This window comes from Phalacrocorax carbo, chromosome 8, assembly GCF_963921805.1.
Source record: "Phalacrocorax carbo chromosome 8, bPhaCar2.1, whole genome shotgun sequence".
NCBI classification, from domain to species: domain Eukaryota; kingdom Metazoa; phylum Chordata; class Aves; order Suliformes; family Phalacrocoracidae; genus Phalacrocorax; species Phalacrocorax carbo.
The window spans coordinates 44636093-44656656 of record NC_087520.1 but is presented as its reverse complement, the minus strand read 5'-3'; the positions used below and the strand labels follow the sequence as shown (position 1 = coordinate 44656656).

Sequence of the window (20564 nt, the reverse complement as noted above, 5' to 3'; positions counted from 1 at the left end):
AAGCAAACTGCAAAGAAGGCAGTCTTTTTACAACAGGTGTCATCCCTTCTGCCTTCCAGGAAAGCAAGGAGAGGAGCCCACCTGCCCCGGCTGCAGCACGGCAACACCAAAAGGACAAGGTTCAGAGCCTCAAATACTCTTCTGTGCATTCACCTTAAAAGTGCTGAGGACTTTCAAGCCACAGCCCTGCAGGAATTCCATGCAGGAATTTGGTTGCGGTAAGGTGTGTTGTGCTTTGGGGTTCACAACCCCAGACCGCCTCTGAAGGCCAAGAGCTCTGTAACTCGGCACGAGCTTTGCAGGGGGAAAGCAGCACTCACCACAGCTTGCACGTTCTCATGGGTGCTGAGGACACCTTTCGGTCTTCCTGTTGTCCCACTAGTGTAGATTATCATGGCTCCTCTGTCTTTCCATGAGGAGCAGGTTGTCAAGGGACCCTCCTCCACTGCTGCCTGACTTGCGGGTCCGTCACTATGAGACCTAAGAAGCGGCAGAACCGGGACTCCCAGCTTCTCAGCACTAGGGGCTATTTTCCCCACATACTCCTCTGCTGCGATGACTAGAGCACTCTGTGAATCCTGAATCACATACTCCAGTTCCTGCACAGGGTGCTTCTTGTACAGGGGCACTGCTATGCCCCCGCTCATCCAGCAAGCCCACTGGGCCACCACATACGAGGCATCATTGGGACACAAAAACGAGATCCTCTCTTCCTTCAGGTCCTTGCTGGAGTGCTCCAGAGCTCTACAGATCTCCTGAGACAAGCGTAGACTCTGGCTGAGAAGGTCCCTGTAAGTGTGCTCACCATTTTGGTCAACGATGGCGATTTTATCCCCAAAAGCCAAAGCCCTGGTGAAGACAGGGGTAACGTCACTGCTGTAGCCTGCCCGTGCGGTTTGCAGACCCCCGTGGGGACAGCCAGGCCTCTTCTGCCCACGCAGCCCCCATCTGCAACGGTGCAAGTCCCGGATGAGGCATCGAAGGGGCCGGCTCACTTGGGGGAAGAGCAGGGAGACCAACATCCTGCCAGCACCGCTTGTTTTGAAGTGATTCTGCAGAAAGCAATTATAGGAACAGATAAGTATGTGCAGCGATTACCCAGGGGTTTATTCCCACAAAGGAAAAGTGGCAGCCTTCATTTGAATAATACCCACTGTATTATTAATGTTTATGCTTCAGACTGCTGCATCCCCAGTGCACAAGGCCCTGCATGGATGGAACACGAGACAGAGACCCTTCCCTACGCAGCCTCCGCGTCCCTAAAAAACAGTCTAACTTAAATTATGAAATAGCTTTCATCGATCAGGAATATTAGGATGCTAAGTAATGGCTACTTGAGGTGCCGTTCTAACTCGGTGGGACCAGCATTTGAAGAACTTAAAGACGACAGTACCTAGCTCTCAATTTGCAGTTTCCATCACTTTGGTAAACCACTGCCTTGCTCTGTGCTTCGAATTAGGCAGCAGAGAGCTAGATGTGAAATCCAAGCCTTCCAAGGTCTAGCCAAGTAGAGGCTTGTTTCCTGCATGAGTCTTCCTTCGAGCAACAGCACATCTAAGTACAGGGAAGTCCCCAAACCCTCCCACCTCACAGGTCATCCATCACAAACACCGCTTCAGCTCAAAAGCCTTCTTACACGACAGACCAAGTGGTTAACGCTCCCCAAGAGCCACAGGCAGCAGGAGCCCTCCCTGCACCGAGCAGCAGGGAAGCACAGCCCCGCAGATGCTGACCTCTGGGCTTGCTACTTCTGAAAGCACCAACCCGGCAGCACTCGGAGCCAGGCAGAGCATTGGGACAAGCTCAGCCCAGCCGTCAACCTGGCCCGGCTGCTCCGCCACAGCAGTGACATGATGCACAGGGGCATTTCAACAGAGAAAACCCCCAAAGGGAAGAGGGAGGCATAGCAGCACCATTAAAGGCTTTACAGGAAGACCACGGGCTGGCGCTTTCTGCCTTTGTGCTTAGACAGCACGATGACATCAACCTATCTGCTCATGGGAGAAGTTAGCAAAAAAGCTTTTGTGGCAACTGGTAAGAAGTCCCTGAAGTTTGCTCTTGATCCCTCTTTTCATCATCCTCTCCCTTTCAAAGGGAAAGGTCCGTGTAATAGTACTGGACGGTGCTTGGAGCATCTCTCTGAAGCATCAGGGGAAAAGTTAAAGCACAGTGCAAAACCCTGTAAGAATACAACCGGGAGAGGGGACTGCAGCAACGCTTTGCAGGCGAGGCTGCTGGTACACCAGAGATGAGAGGAAGCAGCGATAAATTGAGAGGACCGAGGAGCTGCCTCGCAAGAATCCTGACCCCGCTCTGCACAGAGCCTGGAGCTCTGGCTGGAAGCGCAGTAAGAACAAGCACCCTCTCCACATAGAGGCCATCACTGACAAGGGAGCAGAAAGGAAAGAACAGGGCAGTGGCAGAAGAAAAAGGGGTTTACTGTATGGCCTGTCTAATGGCTGCTATTAAGCACCACCGCTAAAGGATCCCCAGAGGTAGACTATCACAAGAGGAGATAGCCAAAGGATGACAACTGCTCACTCTAAGAGTGAGTGCAACACTTCCTTGATGCTGGCAATAACAACTTGATTTCCCCCCCCCTCAAAATTTTTTATAAATGCCTCTTAGCGGAGCAGTTCAACTCAAGTAGCCTCCCAGCTCAACTTCCCACCATGGGGAGGTGCTGAAACAAAAAGGGTCCAGAGAACTGGCAGCTACTTGGGGACGGGCTGAGCAGGGCTTAACCCCACTCGGGCTGCTCAGACATGCCCACGGGCAGCACACACTGCCAGCAGCAAGCGTTTATTTTTGCACAGACATAGCTGTGAGCCCCGCAGTCTCTCCCATCCACCTTCAGAGCATTTCTCCAGCCAGACGTTGGCTTTGCACATATTTTCTTTTGCATATAGACCTCAATTTCTGCTTCTGCAAAATAAACTTGTGATTTAGTGCGGAAACATCTGGGAGGGGGAGAGGCTTTAAGCCCAGAGCGTGGTAACCATGTGCACTCGTGACATATACCATCAGGATGGAAAAAAACCAAAACAAGTTATGACAAAGCTCGTGTGACATCTTTCCATTTCTCTGTAAGGACTAAAATATAAAATAAAGAGAAAACACCATCCGTTACCTAAACCAAATCACCTCCTCCTAACCCGCGCCCAAGGCCGGCTTGCTGGTGAGATGTTAATGCCCCAGACATTAAGAGGGGCGTTAATTGGAAGCGACCGCTTGCCAGGATCACGCCGTGCTCCAGCCCAGCCCAGCTAAGTGCACTTGGCGCACTCGCTGCTCCTCGTATGGCTCGAGAGCAGGTGTTAGCCGCTGCTACTTCCAAAAATGACATTATCCCGTTTTCACCACAGCGCCAGCCCAGATTTAATGGAACAATAAAGAGCAGCACCTCTAGCCAGGCATCTATATTTATGGCTTCAGAGAACCGGTGTTGACTGGGTGCGTGTGAACTTACAGACACTCAGGATAAGGCAAAGTAAGGCCAGGGGCTGTTTCCTTTACCTGCCGCTGCTCAGGGATAACTGGTAACACAAACTCCGGCACAGCACGCCTGAATACGAGGATTGTCACTGGGGGCCTTGGGCGGACGATCACGGCAGTGCAAAAGATGAGTCTTTGCTGCCTCGAAAGGGAAGGCTCAACCTCCACCCTCCTACGGCTAAAGTAGGAGACGAGGGTGCCTGGGGAGCTCACACCAGCTCCCCGCTCAACCATGAGGCTGAACCACTGCAGACCCCACGCCCTCAGAAGGACGGGCTTTATTCTTTCATCCCAGACAGCATTTCCACTCTCCACCCTCACCCTACTCACATGACACCTCACAGCAGCAGCGGAAAAATCCTTCACCCCGTAATTCCCGAGCTACAGAGGGCGAAGATGGGCCTCGCCAGGCGCCCCTCGCGTCCTGGGAGCCAAGGGCCGGGGCCACAGCCGAGCCCCGCCGCTCCTGCGCAGTCCGACGGGAGGGGATGTTTATTACATTTTAATTAAAGCCATTGTTAATTGCGGCACCGAGCGGCGACGCCCCCCCCCCAACACACCCCGCCCGGCGGCGACGCCGCGCTGCTCCCCCGCCACAGGCCCCGCCGGCCCGCGGGGAAGGAGCGCCGGGCCCAAGGGCGCCGGTCCACGGCTCGCCCCGGTTCTGGGGCCGGGCCGGGCCCACTCCGGGCTCCCGCGCCCCGCCGCCGCCTCCCGCAGCCCCGGCGGGGCCTCACCTGGCGGCGGCGCCGCGCACCGGGGGACCGGTCCGCCCGCGAACGGGCTCCGGCGGAAACGCGGCGCCGCGGACCGCACGTTCCGCGACCCAACGTTCCCACCCGCCCCGCACCCGTTTTACGGGGAATTGGCCCCAAACCGCCCACTAAGGGCGGGGCTCGGCGCGCCGCGGCACCGGCGTCCCCCGCTGGCGTCGCAGGGTGCCTCTGATGTCACTGCAGCCCCCTGCGGCGTCACCGGGGTGTCCTCTGATGTCACGGTGGGCGTCCATGACGTCACGGAGCTGCAGTCCGGCCCGGGGGGTGCCGGGGCCCACGTGCCTGATCTGCGGGATTTCGGCTGGGCTGAGCAATGGCCTGGGCTCCCCGCCAGAGCCTGCACCCATGGGGGCCTTCTGGGGGTGGAAAGACATCTGGGGGCAACAGACATCCCAGGGACACACAGACATCCCGGGGACAGACAGACACTCCAGGGATGCACAGACATCCCGGGGACACACAGACATCCCCAAGGACACACAAACATCCCGGGGACACACAGACACCCCGGGGATGCACAGACATCCTGGGGACACACAGACATTCCCAGGGACACACAGACATCCCAGGGACACACAGACACTCCGGGGATGCACAGACACCCTGGGGACACACAGACACCCTGGGGACACACAGACATCCTGGGGACGCACAGACATTCCAGGATACAGAGACATCCAAGGGACACACAGACACCCCAGGGACGCACAGACACCCCGGGGACGCACAGAGGCCGCCGCGGTGGCACATGCAGCTGACCCGGAGCTCCCCGTCCGCAGCAGCTCCCTGTTCCCCTCCTGCCCCGGCCCCGTGGCCGTATCCAGCATTCCCGGCCGGGCTGGAGCGAAGCCCCGCGCAGGGCTCGGGCAGGGGCTCGGTGGGAGCCGGGGAGGGGCTGCAGCCCAGGACACCGGCTGGCACCGACCCCCACCGCAGCCCCGCGGCGCCATGCAGAAGCCCAGCCTGGTTTATTATTTTTAGCTGGTCCCACTGCAGGTTTGCATTCGCTGCTGCAGCAACGGGGGATGCGTGGGACATGCCCAGGGGGCATGGGTGGCAACCAGACCCTCTCCTGGCAGGTCACCGGCAAGGCCTGGCATGCGGCCGGGGGCACCCATGGGTGATGGGCACAGGGCTGCAACCGTGGTGGGATGGGGCAGGACTCCCCACACGGCATCACCAGCCTCGGCGCCGGGATGCAGCCGGTCCAGCCGCATCCCTGCGGCCCTTGCGCCGTCCAAGCCGCCATGCACCGTCCCTTCTCCGGTGGCACGTGTCCGGCACTGTCCCCTCCCAGGCCCTGCAGCCCGCTCCTCCGCTGGAGCCTTGTTTATCCGGCTGTGCGCGGTGGTGCATGAAGCGGGGCAGCCGGGGCGACCCCCACCCACCTCCCTCAGGTGTGTTTCCACCCAGGGCCGGCGGCCGGCAGCCCAGCGAGGCGCAGCGGGGCTGGGAGCGGAAGCGGGGACAGGAGCCCAGCCTCGGTCAGAGCCCGGCCATGGCGAGGGGTGCGCCCACCAGCACCGCACCAGCCATACTGCACGGCGCCCCAGTGCACACCTCTTCATGGCACAGCTCCCCGTTGCACAGCTTCCCATGGCACGGCTCCCCCATTGCACGCCTTCCCAATGCAGTTCCCCATCACACGGCTCCCCGTTGCACGGCTGCCTCCCCGTTGCATGGCTCCCTGTTGCATGGCTCCCTCCCATAACGCGTGGTTCCCCATTGCACGGCTTCCTCTCCATTGCACAGTTCCCCACTGCATGGCTCCTTCTCTGTTGTACAGCACCCTCACCATCGCAGTTCCCCATTGCACAGCTGTTGCACAGCTCACTGTTGCACGCCTCCCCATTGCACGTCTGTTGCACGGCTCCCCGTTGCACAGCTCCCTCCCCGTTGCACGCCTCCCCTGTTGCACGGCTGTTGCCCAGCTCCTTGTTGCACGGCTCCCTCCCCGTTGCACATCTCTCCATTGCACGGTACCCCGGCGTGGAGCTGCTGCAGGAGGGACCCCTCACACCCAGCAGCCCCAGGCCGGCCCCCTGCAGGTCCCGTCTCCCCACCGGCGGGTTCAGTGCACCCCATGCCCGTGTGCTGCCCTGCAGATGTGCCCGACTCCTGCCACCACCGCTTTCATTCTCCTTTTTGCACTTGCCATCTGTCGCTGGCCCCCCCCGGTCCCCACAGGCTGCAGGGATTAACCCCCCGCCGTGGGGGGAGCAGGGGCGTGTGCCTGCAGGGGGGTCTTTGACGACAGCGGGGCGCCATCAACCCTGCAGCAGGGGACAGGGTGCGTGGGGTGGGGACCGGGCTGTGACAGCCACGGGCGCGTGCGCCAGGCAGGATGTTCCTCTGCATCTGCGTGGCCCCTCCAGGTTGTGCGGGGACCCCCGCCTCGGGGTGGGGGGGTGACGGGGCCGTGCTCCCCCCTGAGCGCGGTGGGCTGCCGGGCCAGCTGGCCTCGTGCACAGCAGATGTCCACCCTGAGCCACCCTCTGCCGCCCCGTCCCCCGGCACCTGGTGCCCACTGGCCATCTGGAGCCGGCCACGTCCCCAGAGACGATGCTCAGCCCCGGCCGCGAGCAGCACCCGGCCACCCCCGTCCATCGCGGGGGCTGCCGGGGCCGCACGCTGCTCCCCGGCGCTGGGCGCGAGGGAGCTGCTCGCCGGCGGTGCCGAGCCAGCCCCGGCCATCACCAGCACCGGGGGAGCGGGTTATGGTTTATCCGCAGCGGCAGTGCCGGTTCGGTGCTGTGCCGGCGTTTGGCTGCACGGGGAGGGACGCACGGTGCCGGACGCACGGTGCCTGGCCTCGTTGTCCGTACGGGGGTGGCACTGGGGAGGGGGTCTGTCCAGATGTGCCATCACAGGTGGGGGCAAAACACCCGGTGCCCATGGCTGCCGTGGAGCAGCCGGGCACCCCAAAAGCTGAGATCTGGGTGCACCGCAGCCCTGCCTGGACCGGGCCCCCCTGGTCCGGGGCTCACAGTGCTGCTGCAGTGGTCCCCAGGGCACTGGGGTGTCCCCAAGCTGCCACCGCAGTTCCTCGCCTCCCTCCCAGGTGGTGTGGGCCCCACAGCCCACACCAGCAGGAGAGTTTTCCGCTTGCTCCCCCCCCACCCCGCCTTACACAGCTCACTGATTAATTATGGATCCAGCAGAAAGCTTTTATTACATTAGAGTTTACTTGTGGCAACATCCGTATTTATTAAAAAAAAAAAAAAGGAAAGTAATTACTACGGTGGTGTAAATACCGCAAACACTGCTGGGTTATGGGGAGCTTAACGCTCAACGCGAGCGCCACAGCTGCCGGCAGCTGCAGCCCCGTGCCCCGCCGTGGTGGGGTGGGATGGGGGCAATGGGGGCTGCCGCCACGACGCTGCTTCGGGTGAGGAGGGAGCACGGTGCGGGGGAGGAGCCCATCCATCCTCACTGGGACACCCCAAGGCCATGGGCACTGTGTCCCCAGCCCGCTCCTGCCCCAGCCCAAGGTGGGGCAGAGCCAGAGCCCATGCTGGGGTCCCTGACTACTGCCGAGGAGGGAGTAGTAAACAAGGTGGAGTGAAATATATGATCTCCATCCATCTGCTGGCACTTAATCTCCCACCCGCAGCTCTCATGCCTCATCTCCTCCCGGCCCCCCCTAATCTGCTCCCCGCCAGCCGTCGGAGGGTCGGAGCGAGGGCTGCCGGCCATGCTCCCCGCCGCACGCCGCGTGGCATCGGTGCAACCAGGAGGCTGCCGCAGTGGGGGGAGCCGGCCGGCAGGGCCATATGGTGGGACAAACCAGATTAACTGTCCCCATTTCGGGGTTTAACCCCTGTGCTGCTGCTGTGGTGGGAGGCCACGAGCCAGGGGATGGGGTCCTGCTACCGTCCCCCTGTGCCTGCATCCTGCCCAGCATGAGCATCGCTGCCGGAGCCACCACCGTGCCGGGGTGGCAGGGGATGGGTCTGTCCCCAGGGGCTCTGGAGGGGATGCAATTGCCATTGGGACTCCCTGGGGACAGGAGCAGCTCGGAGACGCTCGGCGTGAAGTGGAGCCGTAAGTGCCTCCCGCATCACGTGGCAAGGATAAGTGCAAAATGGCCCTATTATGATAATTGTGCAAAATTATGATTGATGGAGATTAGCTGCTTATTTGAGGAAACGGCAGGCGCACGTGTGACACGGGCAGGCCGGGGGCAGCCGCCGGGGGCCAGGGGCGTGGGCAGAGGAGCACGCCGGGATGGCTCCTATGGTGCGGACCCTCACCGCCATCCCAGGAGCTGCTGTACCCCTGACCGGTGGCTCTTGGGCTGGGATGTGCCACCGCACAGGGACACTGGGTGCTGCATGGCAGGAGTCTGGGATGGGGCCGGTGTGACCCATGCGTGGCCCAGTCCTGCCCCACAGAAGGCTCCTGGTGTCTTCTGCCAACTCCATTAAACGCATCCCTGATTAGGGAGCAAACCTGTTAAATGGTGATGGCGGGAGCATCTCTGTGTGCCAGCACCTCGGCCGGCACTCCCAGTGCTCTGTCCCACCGTGCTGTGCCATGGGGCTGTGCCACGGGGCTGGGGAAAGGGCAGTGGGGCAGCCCCAGCACCCCTGCAGCTCCCAATTAACGTGGTTCTCAGTAAATGACTTGTTTTGGGTGAAGCCCAGCAGGGTGCTGGCCTGGCTCTGGGCTGGCAGCCCGTCCTGTGCCTCCTGCCCAGCCGTCCCCACTGGTGCCCCTCAGCCTCGGGGACCCTCCTGGGGCATCAGTGCTGGGAGCACGTGGGCTACAGTGGATGCTCAAGCCACACTCCACCTTCTCCCTTCAAAAAGACACCAAGACCAGGAATTTGGGGAAGAAAAGCCAGAGAGGCCGGACGGCTGCAATGCCAATGGCTGGCCAGGACGGAGCCATGGCACGGCTGCACCGCTGGGGCCAGGATTTTGGCATTGTGTGGGAACACCGTGTTTCATGAGGCCGAGGTGGCCATGCAGAGCAGCACGAGGCTGTAGGGCACCCCAAAACCACCCACCCATCACCAGAAGTCCCTCCTCCGCTCTCCCCTTCCCAATTTCCCGGGCCCCCCTACACGGCAGACGGATGCTGGGTAAGAGGTGTGTCTGCGGGAGCCGTGCCCGCCACGCAGCATCGCCGAGCTGGGCTGCGTCGGCACCTGCTGTCCTTGGGATGGGCTCTTGTGGCCGGGCTTGGGGGCACAAGTGGGGACAGATGGGGCTGAGCCTCCCCACATGATGCTGGCACCACGGCCAGGCTTCTGCACCCTCTGCCAAGGGACGAGGACATTGCCCAGCCGGCCATGGCGAAGGGAAGGGGCCCCCAGCGGCTCCCCGACCACTGGGCATGGCGAAACCAGCTCCTCTCGCCGCTGTTTTCCCCTTTTCCTCCCCCCCGTTTGGCTTTTGGCAGCAGAGCCGTGGCGGCGGCTGGGGCGCGTGGTGCCAGGGAAGGGCTGCCAAGCGTCGGCAGCCCCCCGCGGCCCCCCAGCCCCCCGTGCCAAGGCTGGTGGCTGGCAGAAGGGCTGCCTGCGCCTGGCAGGGCTCCGTCAGCTGCGGGAGGATCCCTGCGCCGCGCTCGCTGCCAATTTCCCTGCGAGCTGGCACCGCAGGCGGCTCCGGAGGCACCGGCGGAGAAGGCTGGGGAGGACGGATTGTGAAACGGAGAGAGGGGGGAAAAAAAAAAATGGACACATGCCATCACTGGAGTGGCGAGGCTGTCGCTGCCAAAACGCCAGCAGGCAGCGCGGGGCCAAAACCCACCGGCGGCAGAGAGGAGGGTCTGGCAGCCCAACCCGGCGCGGGACGCATGGAAGACGGGCAGCGCGGCACAGTCACGGCATGGCCAAGGCAGGGTGAGTAGCAGACGGTGGAGCCGGAGAGGAGACAGGTATTTGCCTTCATTTTAAAGGCTGTGTGTGCATGTATCTGCTGCCGGGGCTGCGCATCCCGGCCAGCTCAGCCCCGTGGCAGGCTGCCTGCGGCCTCCCCGGCCGTCCCGCCGCTCTCCTGCCCGCGGCCTGCCCCGCGGCGCTGCCAGCCCTTCGCTGCCTGACGCGGGCAGGCGAGGGATCCGGGTGCTGCCGGGCTTGGCCGGTGGCTGCGAAAGGGGATTTGCCATCCCCTGGCCATGCACGCGGGGGCCGGCGAGGGAGGCTGAGGCTTTGTCTGGTTGGGCTTTGTCTGGCGGCGGCGGCGGTGCCGGGAGCTGCGCGGGGCGGCGGGCAGGGGCGGCCGCGGCGGAGCGGGGAGGGCGTGAGCCGAAGTCCCGCCACCGGCAGGGCTGCCACGCGTCCCCTGCTCCCAAACTGGGGCTGCCACGGAGCTGAGCCTGGGGGCGAGGGAGTGGGGTGGCTGGGAGAGAAGGGAGAAAGGGAGGGCGGGCAGGGAGCCTTTCTCACCCACTGCCATGCTGGGGAGGAGGAGGAAGGAAAGGGAGGATTAAGGGCACCAGGGAGAGGTGCCAGGAAGCTCGTGGTCCTGCAGCCACAAGGCATGAGAAGCAGGGGTCACAGCCATGGGGGCTGGCTGCAGGGGCTGGGGCTGCCTGTGGGTGTCACGTGGAGTTGGGGGTGTGGGTGGGTGGTGGGAGCCTGAGGGAGGGGGCTGAGGGGTGCAAGGCAGAGCCTCTGTCTGGCAGCACCGATGCTGCCGTGTGCTGGTGCGGGTCGGTGAGCGTGCTGCCTGCCCCGTGGCGCGGGAGCAACGTTGGAGCCAGCAGCGGATGCTGGTGTGCCGGGAGCACCGTGGCTTCGCAGCTCCACCGGCACCCACGCGAAGGCAAAGAGCTCTGGCCAGGCCCCCAGGTGCCAAACCTGGCCGGCACCAGGGGAAGGAACTGGCACTGAAGGGAAACAGGGAGGTTGGCAATGCCGAGCCCCTACATCACCCTGACTCCTGCCTGCTGCTCTGCACCCCTGAAGGACTGGATCGGTGCCCAGCAGGACCCCTGTGCCCAGGGATGTCCTCTCCACCAACACCACCAGGACAAACCTCCCTCAGGGTCCTCGGCCCCCAGCACCCATCACCAGCAGGAGCCAGGGCAGGGGATCAGCCCTGGGGTTGCTGCAGCATCCAGCTTCGAGGGCATCAGCATTTCTCTGGGAGGGATGTGGAAAGAGACAAGACAAGCCATCCTGTCCCATCCCACCCCATCCCACCCATCCTATCCCATCCCACCCATCCATCTCATCCCATCTCACCCATCCCATCCCATCCACATCTCATCCCATCGCACCCATCCCGTCCCATGCTCAGGCATCGCTGGCCAGGCTGGTCTGCTCCTCGCTGCCCCTCAGCCAGCCTGTGCATTGCAGCTCCAAGCTGGAGGAGCAGCTCTGCCCATTCCCGCATCGGATATTGGGATTAAACGCTGCACCCTGCTTGCGAGGGACAGACTGTGCAGCAACCAGGTCCCCAAGATGTCCCATGGAGAAAGATGAAAAAAGGTCCCTCCAGCAGCTGGGTGGCACTGCCACAGCCCCGCCGCCTCAGGCAGACCCCGTGGCTGCTGTTCATGGAAGGACGAAGCCCCATGCCTGCCCCATGCTGCCTGTTGTGGGGTCGGGGGGGCAGGAACGCTCCCCGTGTTGCAGGACACTCCCCCCGTCTCCCCCTCTCCCTCATTTTCCTCCATATTTCACAGTTCCTGCTTCCTGCACAAGGCAGGGGTCTCCAGGGACTCCAGCCAGATGTTCTCTGCAGCACACCACATTGCTTTCCTAATGAAATATTCATGGAGCCTCTCTGCCTTTTGCCATGAAAGCCTTCTGCAGCTCCCAGCCATGGAAACGCCGTGCAGGCAGCATTCCTGCAAAGCCACCCGCCCAGGGCTCCTGGCCCCCTGCTTCCCGCACCTTCGCACCGCTTCTCCTTCCTCTTCCTCTTCCCGCAAGCAGTGCTGGAACGGGGGCTCCATCCCTTCGTGCCTTGCAGGCAAGGCATCACCAAGGGCACAGCCAGGGCCACGTGCTGGGCATGCCGGTGTCCCCGCGTGGCTGTCACCCACCCCGCGGCAGGATCCATCGGTGGCTGGGAGGGGCAGCGGGTGGGTGCACACCCTGGCATGGGGCACGAAGGCGTCTCACCCACCCCCTGCCTAAACAGTCCCAGGGACGGCAGCACCGGAGGCCCTGTCTGCCGGCACGACCCCGGTGCTGCCGCCAGCTCCCAGCCAGCCCGCAGCATTAGCGATGCTGTGCACTATAATCCAATTAGGTTGTTTATGCAAACAATCAGGTTTTATGTTTTGGTAAAAAGCTTAAATAACCTTAATCAATGTGAAAGACCTGAAATTGTCACCGGTGGGGCCTGTGGTTTGTTGGGTGGTGGGCAGGACACCCTGCCTGGCTTGTGGCACCCTGCCCAGCTCACACCCACTGCCGGAGACCCCGGCATCTCCCGGCGGGCTCAGCACCAGGGGCCGTGTAGCAGATGCTTTGCTCCAGCCCAGTGTTGCTGCCAGAGGGTCTGAGCCGTCCCGCTGGCACTGCCAGCGTCAGGGGTCCCGGCGCCCTTCAGCATCATGTCAAGCCAGCCCCAGCCTGGCCCTGCGGCCAGGGGGCTGGGGTCAGGGTCCCTTTGCCTGCAGCCACCCACTCAGCAAGCCCACAGGGGCCCAGCATGCCTGCCCCTTCCTCCCCCTCACCCAGAGATCATTAACTAAAACTCCAGAGGCATTAATCAGCCAGAGTAATAACCCAAGGAGGGAAGGGTGGGCATGGGATGACCATGGGGGGCAGCGGGAGGGTGCTGGGGTGCAGGGTTGCTGTACCAGCTGGGGACAGGGGGACATGTCTCTGCCACTGGCACCTCTGGGACTCCCTGCTCTGTGTGCTGAGCACTCAGCCCTCCAGTTCTGGCCCCCTGGGACCCCTTGTTACCAAGGTCCCATATGTGTCCAAAAATGTGGGAGCATCCCTCTGCACCGAGGGGGGATGCAGGAGGTGTTATCCAGCGACTGATCCAGCACGCTGCCGCCATCCCACCTCACATCACCAGCCTGGGCCGCATCGACAGCACCAGAGCATCCCAGTGCCAGGAGGAAATATCCGCAGCTCCAGCTCAGGTCAGGCACGGCAGCGCGAGGCGGCACCGGGGACCGTGCCACGCTGCCCCCGCGCCCGCCCGGGCCCGGGCACGGTGAGGCGGGGAGCAGGGCTCGCTCCGGAGGGCTGTACCCGCCGGCACTGCCTCCCTGCACACCCCGAGTTTCTGGCGGAGTAATAAGCTATGCATGTAGTGTAGAAATAAAACATGTTCTGCAGAACAAATGATGTTAATTTGCTGAGAGGCTCTGAAGCTGAGTATTAGCGAAATGCCTTGAGGGAGAGAGCGGCAGCTGTGCTGGAATTAATGGCAACGTGCCGAATTAGCACCGCTATGCATCATAGTCAGAGGGAAAAATTACCGGAGAGAGGGGGAAAACAACCCCCTCTGCACGCCAGCTCCGACCCTGGGGCACGCGGCGGAGCAGAGCCATCCGCGGCGGCTCCCAGCACCCGTGGGCTGCCCTCGCCCCGGCCCTGCCCGGGCACACGACGGGGCAGGCTGCTTGCTCTGAGCCTGACGGCCTCCTCTGCAAAGGTGTGTCCTTGGGAGTGCACAGCATCCCTCTGGGATGCTTGGCATTGCTCCAGGGTGCTCAGCATCCTCTGGGATGCTCAACGTCCCTCTGGGGTGCTCGGCATCCCTCTGGGATGCTTGACATAGCTCCGGGGTGCTCAGCATCCCTCTGGGATGTCCGACATCTCTCCAGGGTGCCCAGGGTCTGCATCCCTGCTGCTTCCCCATCCCTTCCCCTCCTTTCTGGGGGACTATTCAACCCCTTGTCTATTTAATTCTTCTATTTATTCCTGGTGGTTGAGCACCTAAAGTCTGTAGATCCTCAGTGATTACTAACAGTGCATCTGGCTTATGGCTCTGCAGCCTCCTCCAGAGCATCCGTCTTCCTTCCCCGCCGCCTTCCGCCCAGCCGCCGCCACGGCGTGCCCCGGCTACTGGGAGCACGCTGCGGATTGTGCATTACCCCTTCACGGATGGTTCCAGTAAAATCCACGCATCTGATGAATATTTAACACCAACATCCATCTCTGCTGCCTGGTGGGGGGGGGTTGGTTCAGCTGGTCCCACTGTGGCTGCCAGGGCAGGGCTGCAGAGCCGGCTGCGGCCACGGTGCTGCCAGGTCTCACGGGAAGATGGGCTTAGCCCTTGCAGAGAGCAGTGAGCATTTAACCCAGCAGAGACTGGGGCTGGTGACATCCCGAGTTGGTTTCCCCATGAATCCCTCATCATCCGGTGTGTCCGTTGCAGCCCACGGCCGCTCAGCCCCAGCAGCTCATTCCCAGCATAAAACACCTCCTTATTTGTCTTGTCCCCCTCACCCTTTTCTCCCCCTTTTGCCTCCGCAGGTCCCGGGCCCCGTGGGTGCTGCCTTCCTCGGGGGACAAGGCCACGCTGGACGGAGCAGCCCCCGGATGCCACGGTGCCACCCAGCCCTGTGGCGGGGCACTCCTGGGGCGGGGGCTCATGCCTGCCTGTGCCGTGGGCCGCGTGACGCGATGGATGTGGATGTGCCGCCGGTCCGATCCTCGCTGGGACGCGCCAGCGACTGCCAGGCACCGAACCCGCTGGGACGTGGCAATGGGGACGGGAACCCCGCTGCGACCCCGCTGCAGCCGTCGGGTTGCAGCATCCCCGGGAGCGTGTCCAGGTGAAAGAGGAGGTTTATCCATCTGGAGGCTTATCCATCCAAACACCAGTACCCGTGGAGCTTTACCAAACAGGCTCAGGCCCTGCCACCTGCCTCGGGGACCAGGATTCGGCCTGGGGAGGCGAAACATTCTCCCAGCCACACTCCGGACCACGGGAACATGGGACGCTGACAGCAGCGTTGCCCAGCGAGACCTGCACGGACCCACCGAGGGCTGCGCTGGGAGTGACTCTGCTTTCCTGGGGCACCCTCAGTCCCAACCCCCACCCTGCTGCCCCGTGCCTCGGCGACGCTCCGGGGCGGCTGCCCCGTCCCCACGCCAAGCCGGGAGCTCTGGGTGCACAGGGCTCGGCTCCGCAGTGCGGGGCCATCCCACCCCTCCATCCCTGCGCTGGGAAATCTGGTAACCCGGTTGTTTCTGGAGCAGGAGGGGAGAAGTGGAAGGAGGATGCTGTGGGGTGCTGTGGGGTGCTGCGGGTGCTGCGGGTGCTGCGGGTGCCTGGGCTCAGGCAGGGCGGCGGGGGCTGCCGGTCACTGCCAGGTTACATCTGCCGGGGCACGCAAGAGTGACTCCAGATGCATTAGAAGTGCCGTGCTCCAATTTCAATTTCATCGTCTCACAATCATTTTCAGGCTCCTCTTAGTGCCACATTAACGAAGCCTGCTCGTTTGAATGCATAATTAGCCCAAGCATTCTACCTCGCTAATTTTGAAGCAAGAGCGGGGGGTGGGGGGGGGGAATTTGCATATTAATTTAGCAGAGGGAGAGAAAAATTGTTTACCACTTGCTTCTTGCTGTTGATCACAGCGGACTTAACTCTTTCCCGGGTGCCATCTGGAGCTGCAGAGCCGGGCGCCCGGCCGGCACGTGGGACGGGATGCAAAGGTTACACGGCAGCAGTTAAATCCTCCCCGCGGCACCGCGGCCATCCGGACCACCCTGGCTGCCTTTGCTACTGGGAGCTAACTGGGGGCACTGGGGCTGGAGCTCCTGGGAGCGCAGGGCAGGCGAAGGGCAGCTGGGGCAGAGGCACAAGCTCCAAAGTGCACCCCGGCCCTCCTCCCTGTGTGGCCCTGGGGTGAAAAGTGCCATCGTCACCCCCCACCCCAGGGTGTCAGGGTCCCGTCTTGGGTCTGTCCTTGCCATCCATGGCAAAGCCGGCGCGGTGCCAGGCGCAGGCCAGGCAGATACAGGGACACCCGAAAGCACCATCCCTCCTGGATCCACGGTGCACCCTGTCACCCTCAGCGTGTCCCCTCCAAGGTGACAGCTCCGTTTCCACACCCCCCCCTTGCTTTTTAGCATCACCCACCCATAATATGAAGTCGGGTGCTCACGTGTGCCGCCCCCAACAGCCCTTTGCAACAGGGTCACTCACGGTGTCAGTGTGCATGGGATGCCTGCGGACTTGATGCACCCACAGAGCACCCACAGACTGGGGTGGGCAGCCTCGCTGAGCACCAACAACTCGCTACACCCCCCGCCACCACCTCCCTTTGTCTGGGAGTCTGTGGGTGTCTTGAGCCGAGGTTGGGGGTAATTTGTCTGTCTCCTGCAGCGGGCTGTCATCTCGCATCTGCGAACTAGTTCCATTTGCATTGCCATTAAAAAAATATCTCAGGTCTGACAGGTAGTAAAAAAATAAATGAAAACAAAAAAAAAAGGAGAAAAGCCTAAAAAGCACCCCAAACCCAGCTGAGGAACCCCTGGGCAACAGGATGCAGCAAATATTGTGGGCTCGGCGCATCTGCGACCACCCTCAAATCCAGCGGTAGCTGGATTTGAGGGTGGTCGCAGATGCGCCGAGCCATATTTTGGCCTTTGGCCCTGCATCCCCATCTCATGTGGGCTTTGCACCTCCATCCCCGTCTCATCTGGGCTCCCCAAAAAACGCTGAATGACCCCCAGAGAGCCCCTGCCCCAACCGTGCACCCCCATCTCGCTGGCTCGGGGCCATCCCAGCACGTCACAGCGATTTGGGGGACCGCCGCCGTCGCTGCCATCCCGGTCCGGGCTCCTGCATCCAAGCCGCCGTGACGCAGAGAGATGCACGAGGGGGTTCATCCTGCACCCCTGCGTGCTGCCGGGCTGCAGAACCCCGTGGCCAGGGGACACCCCGCATGCGGGTATGGGGTCCCCGCCGTGGCCGGAGGGGTGTCGGTGCCGCTGCGGCACGTGGGGCCGGCTCGCAGGGGGTTAACAGCTGATTACAGCCTTTGTCTCTGCATCAGTGTACATAATGCGCCCTGCATTTGCATACTGCAGTGTGCGCTCAATTAAAATGAACTTTTAATTTCTTCTAAGTAAATTACTTCTTCCCGGTACGTGACGCGCACAAATGTCAGAATAATGGGAGAGCCTTAATGAGCTGGGAACGAGGGGCGGGGAGGGGAGCACCGGGGCCCCGGCCCCCCAGGCTGCTCTGCAGCCTTCAGCCTCCCTGCCAGGGGAAAGGATGGATCCTGCCTTCTTCTGCCTTCCCCGCTGGGGCCTGGGACATCCCCGCTGCCAGCATGTCCCCTGGGCAGGGCAGGCCCTGGAGACCCCGGGGGTCCCCACCTCCTCCTGCCCACACCTCTGCAAGGGGCTGAGCTCTCCAGGTCCTGCCCGTGCCCTGGCACACGTTCACCCCTCACCACCCCAGAAAGGCTCCTCTGGGGCATCTTCTGCCCAGGGTGTCCCATGCCACGCCAAGGGACCCCGCAGCCCGCTCTGCGCTCCCCACAGCAGCTCGGGGACGGTGCTCAGGGAGGGACGTGGAGCCCCACACCCAGACCCTCCCGGCTGCCTCCAGCCCGGGGCCGGACCCGGCCGCGTGTCCGTGGGGGCCAGATGGCAGGCAAGATTACTGGAATTTGATTTTCAGATAAATCACAAACCTGGCTGAGCGAGCGCTGCTCCAGATGCATTATCCGTAATCCCCTGGAAGGGAACCTTTCGGAGGAGACGGTCCCTGTGCCAGCTCGGCAGCAGCTGGGTAATCCCGGCCGGCGGCACGTCCCCGCGCAGCCCGGGGGGATCAGCTGCTCCCCGGCCGCACCGCGGTGTGTCACCCGTGCTCGCTGCGACCCACATTTGGTCCCGCCGAGCCCGGGTGGGAGCAGATGGGGCCAGATGGAGTCACACCAGGAGCACGCGGGCACCAGGACGAGCCCATGCCCGCGGTGCCCATGCCTGGCTGTCGCACCCGCTTGGCCCGGCGCTGCGGGAGGAGGCCAAGGGGATGCGGGGGGTCGCTTCCAGGCTCTCCCCACCCAATTTCTCCCCATCAGCGATGCCCGGAGCATCCCCACACTGCCTGGCACTCCCAGTGCAGGGGCCACGGAGAGCCCCCCTTCCCTCACCTCCACCGTGCCCAGCCTGTCAACACCAACAGCGTTGCTCAGCTGAGTTGAAAGGATGCATCTCCCCTCGTTGCACTGATTAACTGGGACGCGGGAATGACTCCCAGGCCACAGGGGCAGCACTGACAAAGCGGCTGAAGAAGAGGAGGGAAGAACCAGGGTGGCCACAGCCAGGGCCTGGCACCCGCAGGGGGCTGCCCGTGCCCGTCCCCGGGTGCCGGTGCTTTAGGCTGCCCAGGGAAGTTGGTGCCACGGAGCTGGGGAGGGCAGGGGGGTTGCAAGCACCGAGCTCCCTGGTGGTGCTTTGTGGCCATGCTGGGGGCTGCGGCTTGCTCTTGGTCTCTGCCTCAGCTTGGGGCTGTCCTTTGGGGGCCCACTGAGCTTTTTGGGGTTCTTGGTTGGGCAGCAACTTCCTCGAGCGCCAGAGCTGGCTTGTCCGCACCTTTGAGAGCAGCATCCTGCAGCTCCCCCTCTCCTTCAGAAGCCTAAATTTGGGGGGAACCCCCCCCCCCCAATTTCTGCAAATAAACACACACTGCAAGCAGTGGGGATGCAGGATCCAGCGCAGAGCCCTCCGCCTCCCCGCGCCGCCCAGCCGAGCGCAGCCGCGGCCCCCGGGGCTGACCCCGATTTCCCAGGCAGCGGCAGCAGGGTCACGCCTGCCCCGAGACAGGCCATCCATCACGCACCGGGAACGGCAAAATAGGCAACGGTGCATCGCGGCGCAGAGCAACCGTAACCGGAGGATGCCGCCGATCAATGGGCGCATTAACCTGAGCCCACGTGCCCCCTCCCCAGGGGCTGGGGGTAGACGGGGGGAGGCGGCAGATATTAATTCCTCTCTGGCTCCCTAAGGAAGAGGAGATGTGAAAAGCCGAGGGGGGAAAGCAAAGCTTTGTCTGGCTGCTCGTGATGACCTGCTCCAGCGCGGCTTTGGGAATGCCATCAGCATGTGTATGAGGATGGTCCTTGCATGGCTTAGCCCCGTCCCCGCTAAGGGGAAGGGTCCCCCAAGCCGATTGTGCCACCAAGCCTATTAGCGGATGCGTATTTGTGGGAGCCAACAGAAATACCAACCCATGGCCATCGCTGGACTCTGCCTTTTGGTTTTTCTCCCCAAATCTCCTCTTTTTGCATCCTCATTTACAGGTACTGGTGGCTCATCTCCCCAGGCTGGTGGCCCACCTTTGAAGCCCCTAATGTGACGGAGCCTGGAGGCAGCACTGCCGAACGCCCGCACCTCCAAGGCCGGGCATTACCCATCACCTCGTCCCCCTCGCCGGGCTCGGCGCTCCCCTGGGCCCTCCGCGGCATGGTGCCGGCAGCAGCCGGTGCGTGCTGGTGCATGAGCGAGGGAGCGTGCACCGACGGCAGCGCATGGGAGGTGAGCGGGACCGCGCTTTCCCCCCAATGCCAAAATTTACATTGAACCACAAATTAATTTCATAATTTTTTCCTCTCTAATTATGCCAACATCTGCTGCAAGGCCCAAGCTGTGCACATGCATTTTAATACATCCCTCCCCCCGTCTCTCTCAGCACTGAACTTTTCAGTAATTATCGCCAGGAGAAGGGCTCCTTTCTGCGGGAGGGAGAGGCGAAGGCTGGCAGCAGCACACGGAGAGAGGGGCAGGCAGGGGCTGAGCCCGGCACATGGGCTGCTCTCGGGGCTGGGGCTGTGCCCAGCCTCTGCCGAGTGCTGCGGAGAGCTGCAGGAAGCAGCGCAGGGTTTGCCTTATTATAGGCTGGTTTTATTTCTAGAAGAAAAGGGAAAGAGAAGGGAAGAGGATGCTCCGGGGGCAGCTGGGGAGAGCAAAGGGGTGGCAGGGACCCTACCTGTGCAAGGCAGCCTGATGCACCCTGTACTAGGCTGGAGCCCCAAGTGGCCGGCTCTGCCCTGAGGATGCTGCACCTTGAGGGGCCCCAGGGAACCAGCTCTGCCCCGGGGATGCTGCACCTTGAGGGGCCCCAGGGAACCAGCTCTGCCCCGGGGATGCTGCACCTTGAGGGGCCCCAGGGAACCAGCTCTGCCCCGGGGATGCTGCACCTTGAGGGGCCCCAGGGAACCAGCTCTGCCCCGGGGATACTGCACTGTGCCAAGGCTCAGGGTACCAGCTCTGTCCCAAAGATGCTCTGTCCCAGGGCAAGGCCAGCCATGGATAGAGGTACCCGGCTTGCCTCGGGGCCAGGGAAGGGCCCCTGCCCCAGGACACCTTGGTCCGGTTTTCACCCAGGCATCTCCAGC

At 62.5% G+C, this 20564-nt stretch overlaps 1 protein-coding gene across 3 annotated transcripts in view; it reads right to left on the bottom strand.

Moving 5' to 3' along the window:
- ACSF3 (acyl-CoA synthetase family member 3) overlaps positions 1 to 4339 on the bottom strand; it is a 66719-nt gene extending 62380 nt beyond the window's left edge. The window contains exons 1-2 of one of the 3 annotated variants that reach the window (XM_064459783.1): positions 4233 to 4339; positions 321 to 1052 (exon numbers count right to left, since the gene is read on the bottom strand). In XM_064459783.1, coding sequence (XP_064315853.1) covers positions 321 to 1022 — 702 coding nt within the window. In that variant the 5' untranslated portion in view covers positions 1023 to 1052; positions 4233 to 4339. The other 2 variants (XM_064459784.1, XM_064459781.1) reach the window with 2 other exon arrangements.
- Between the last annotated feature and the right edge of the window lie 16225 nt (positions 4340 to 20564).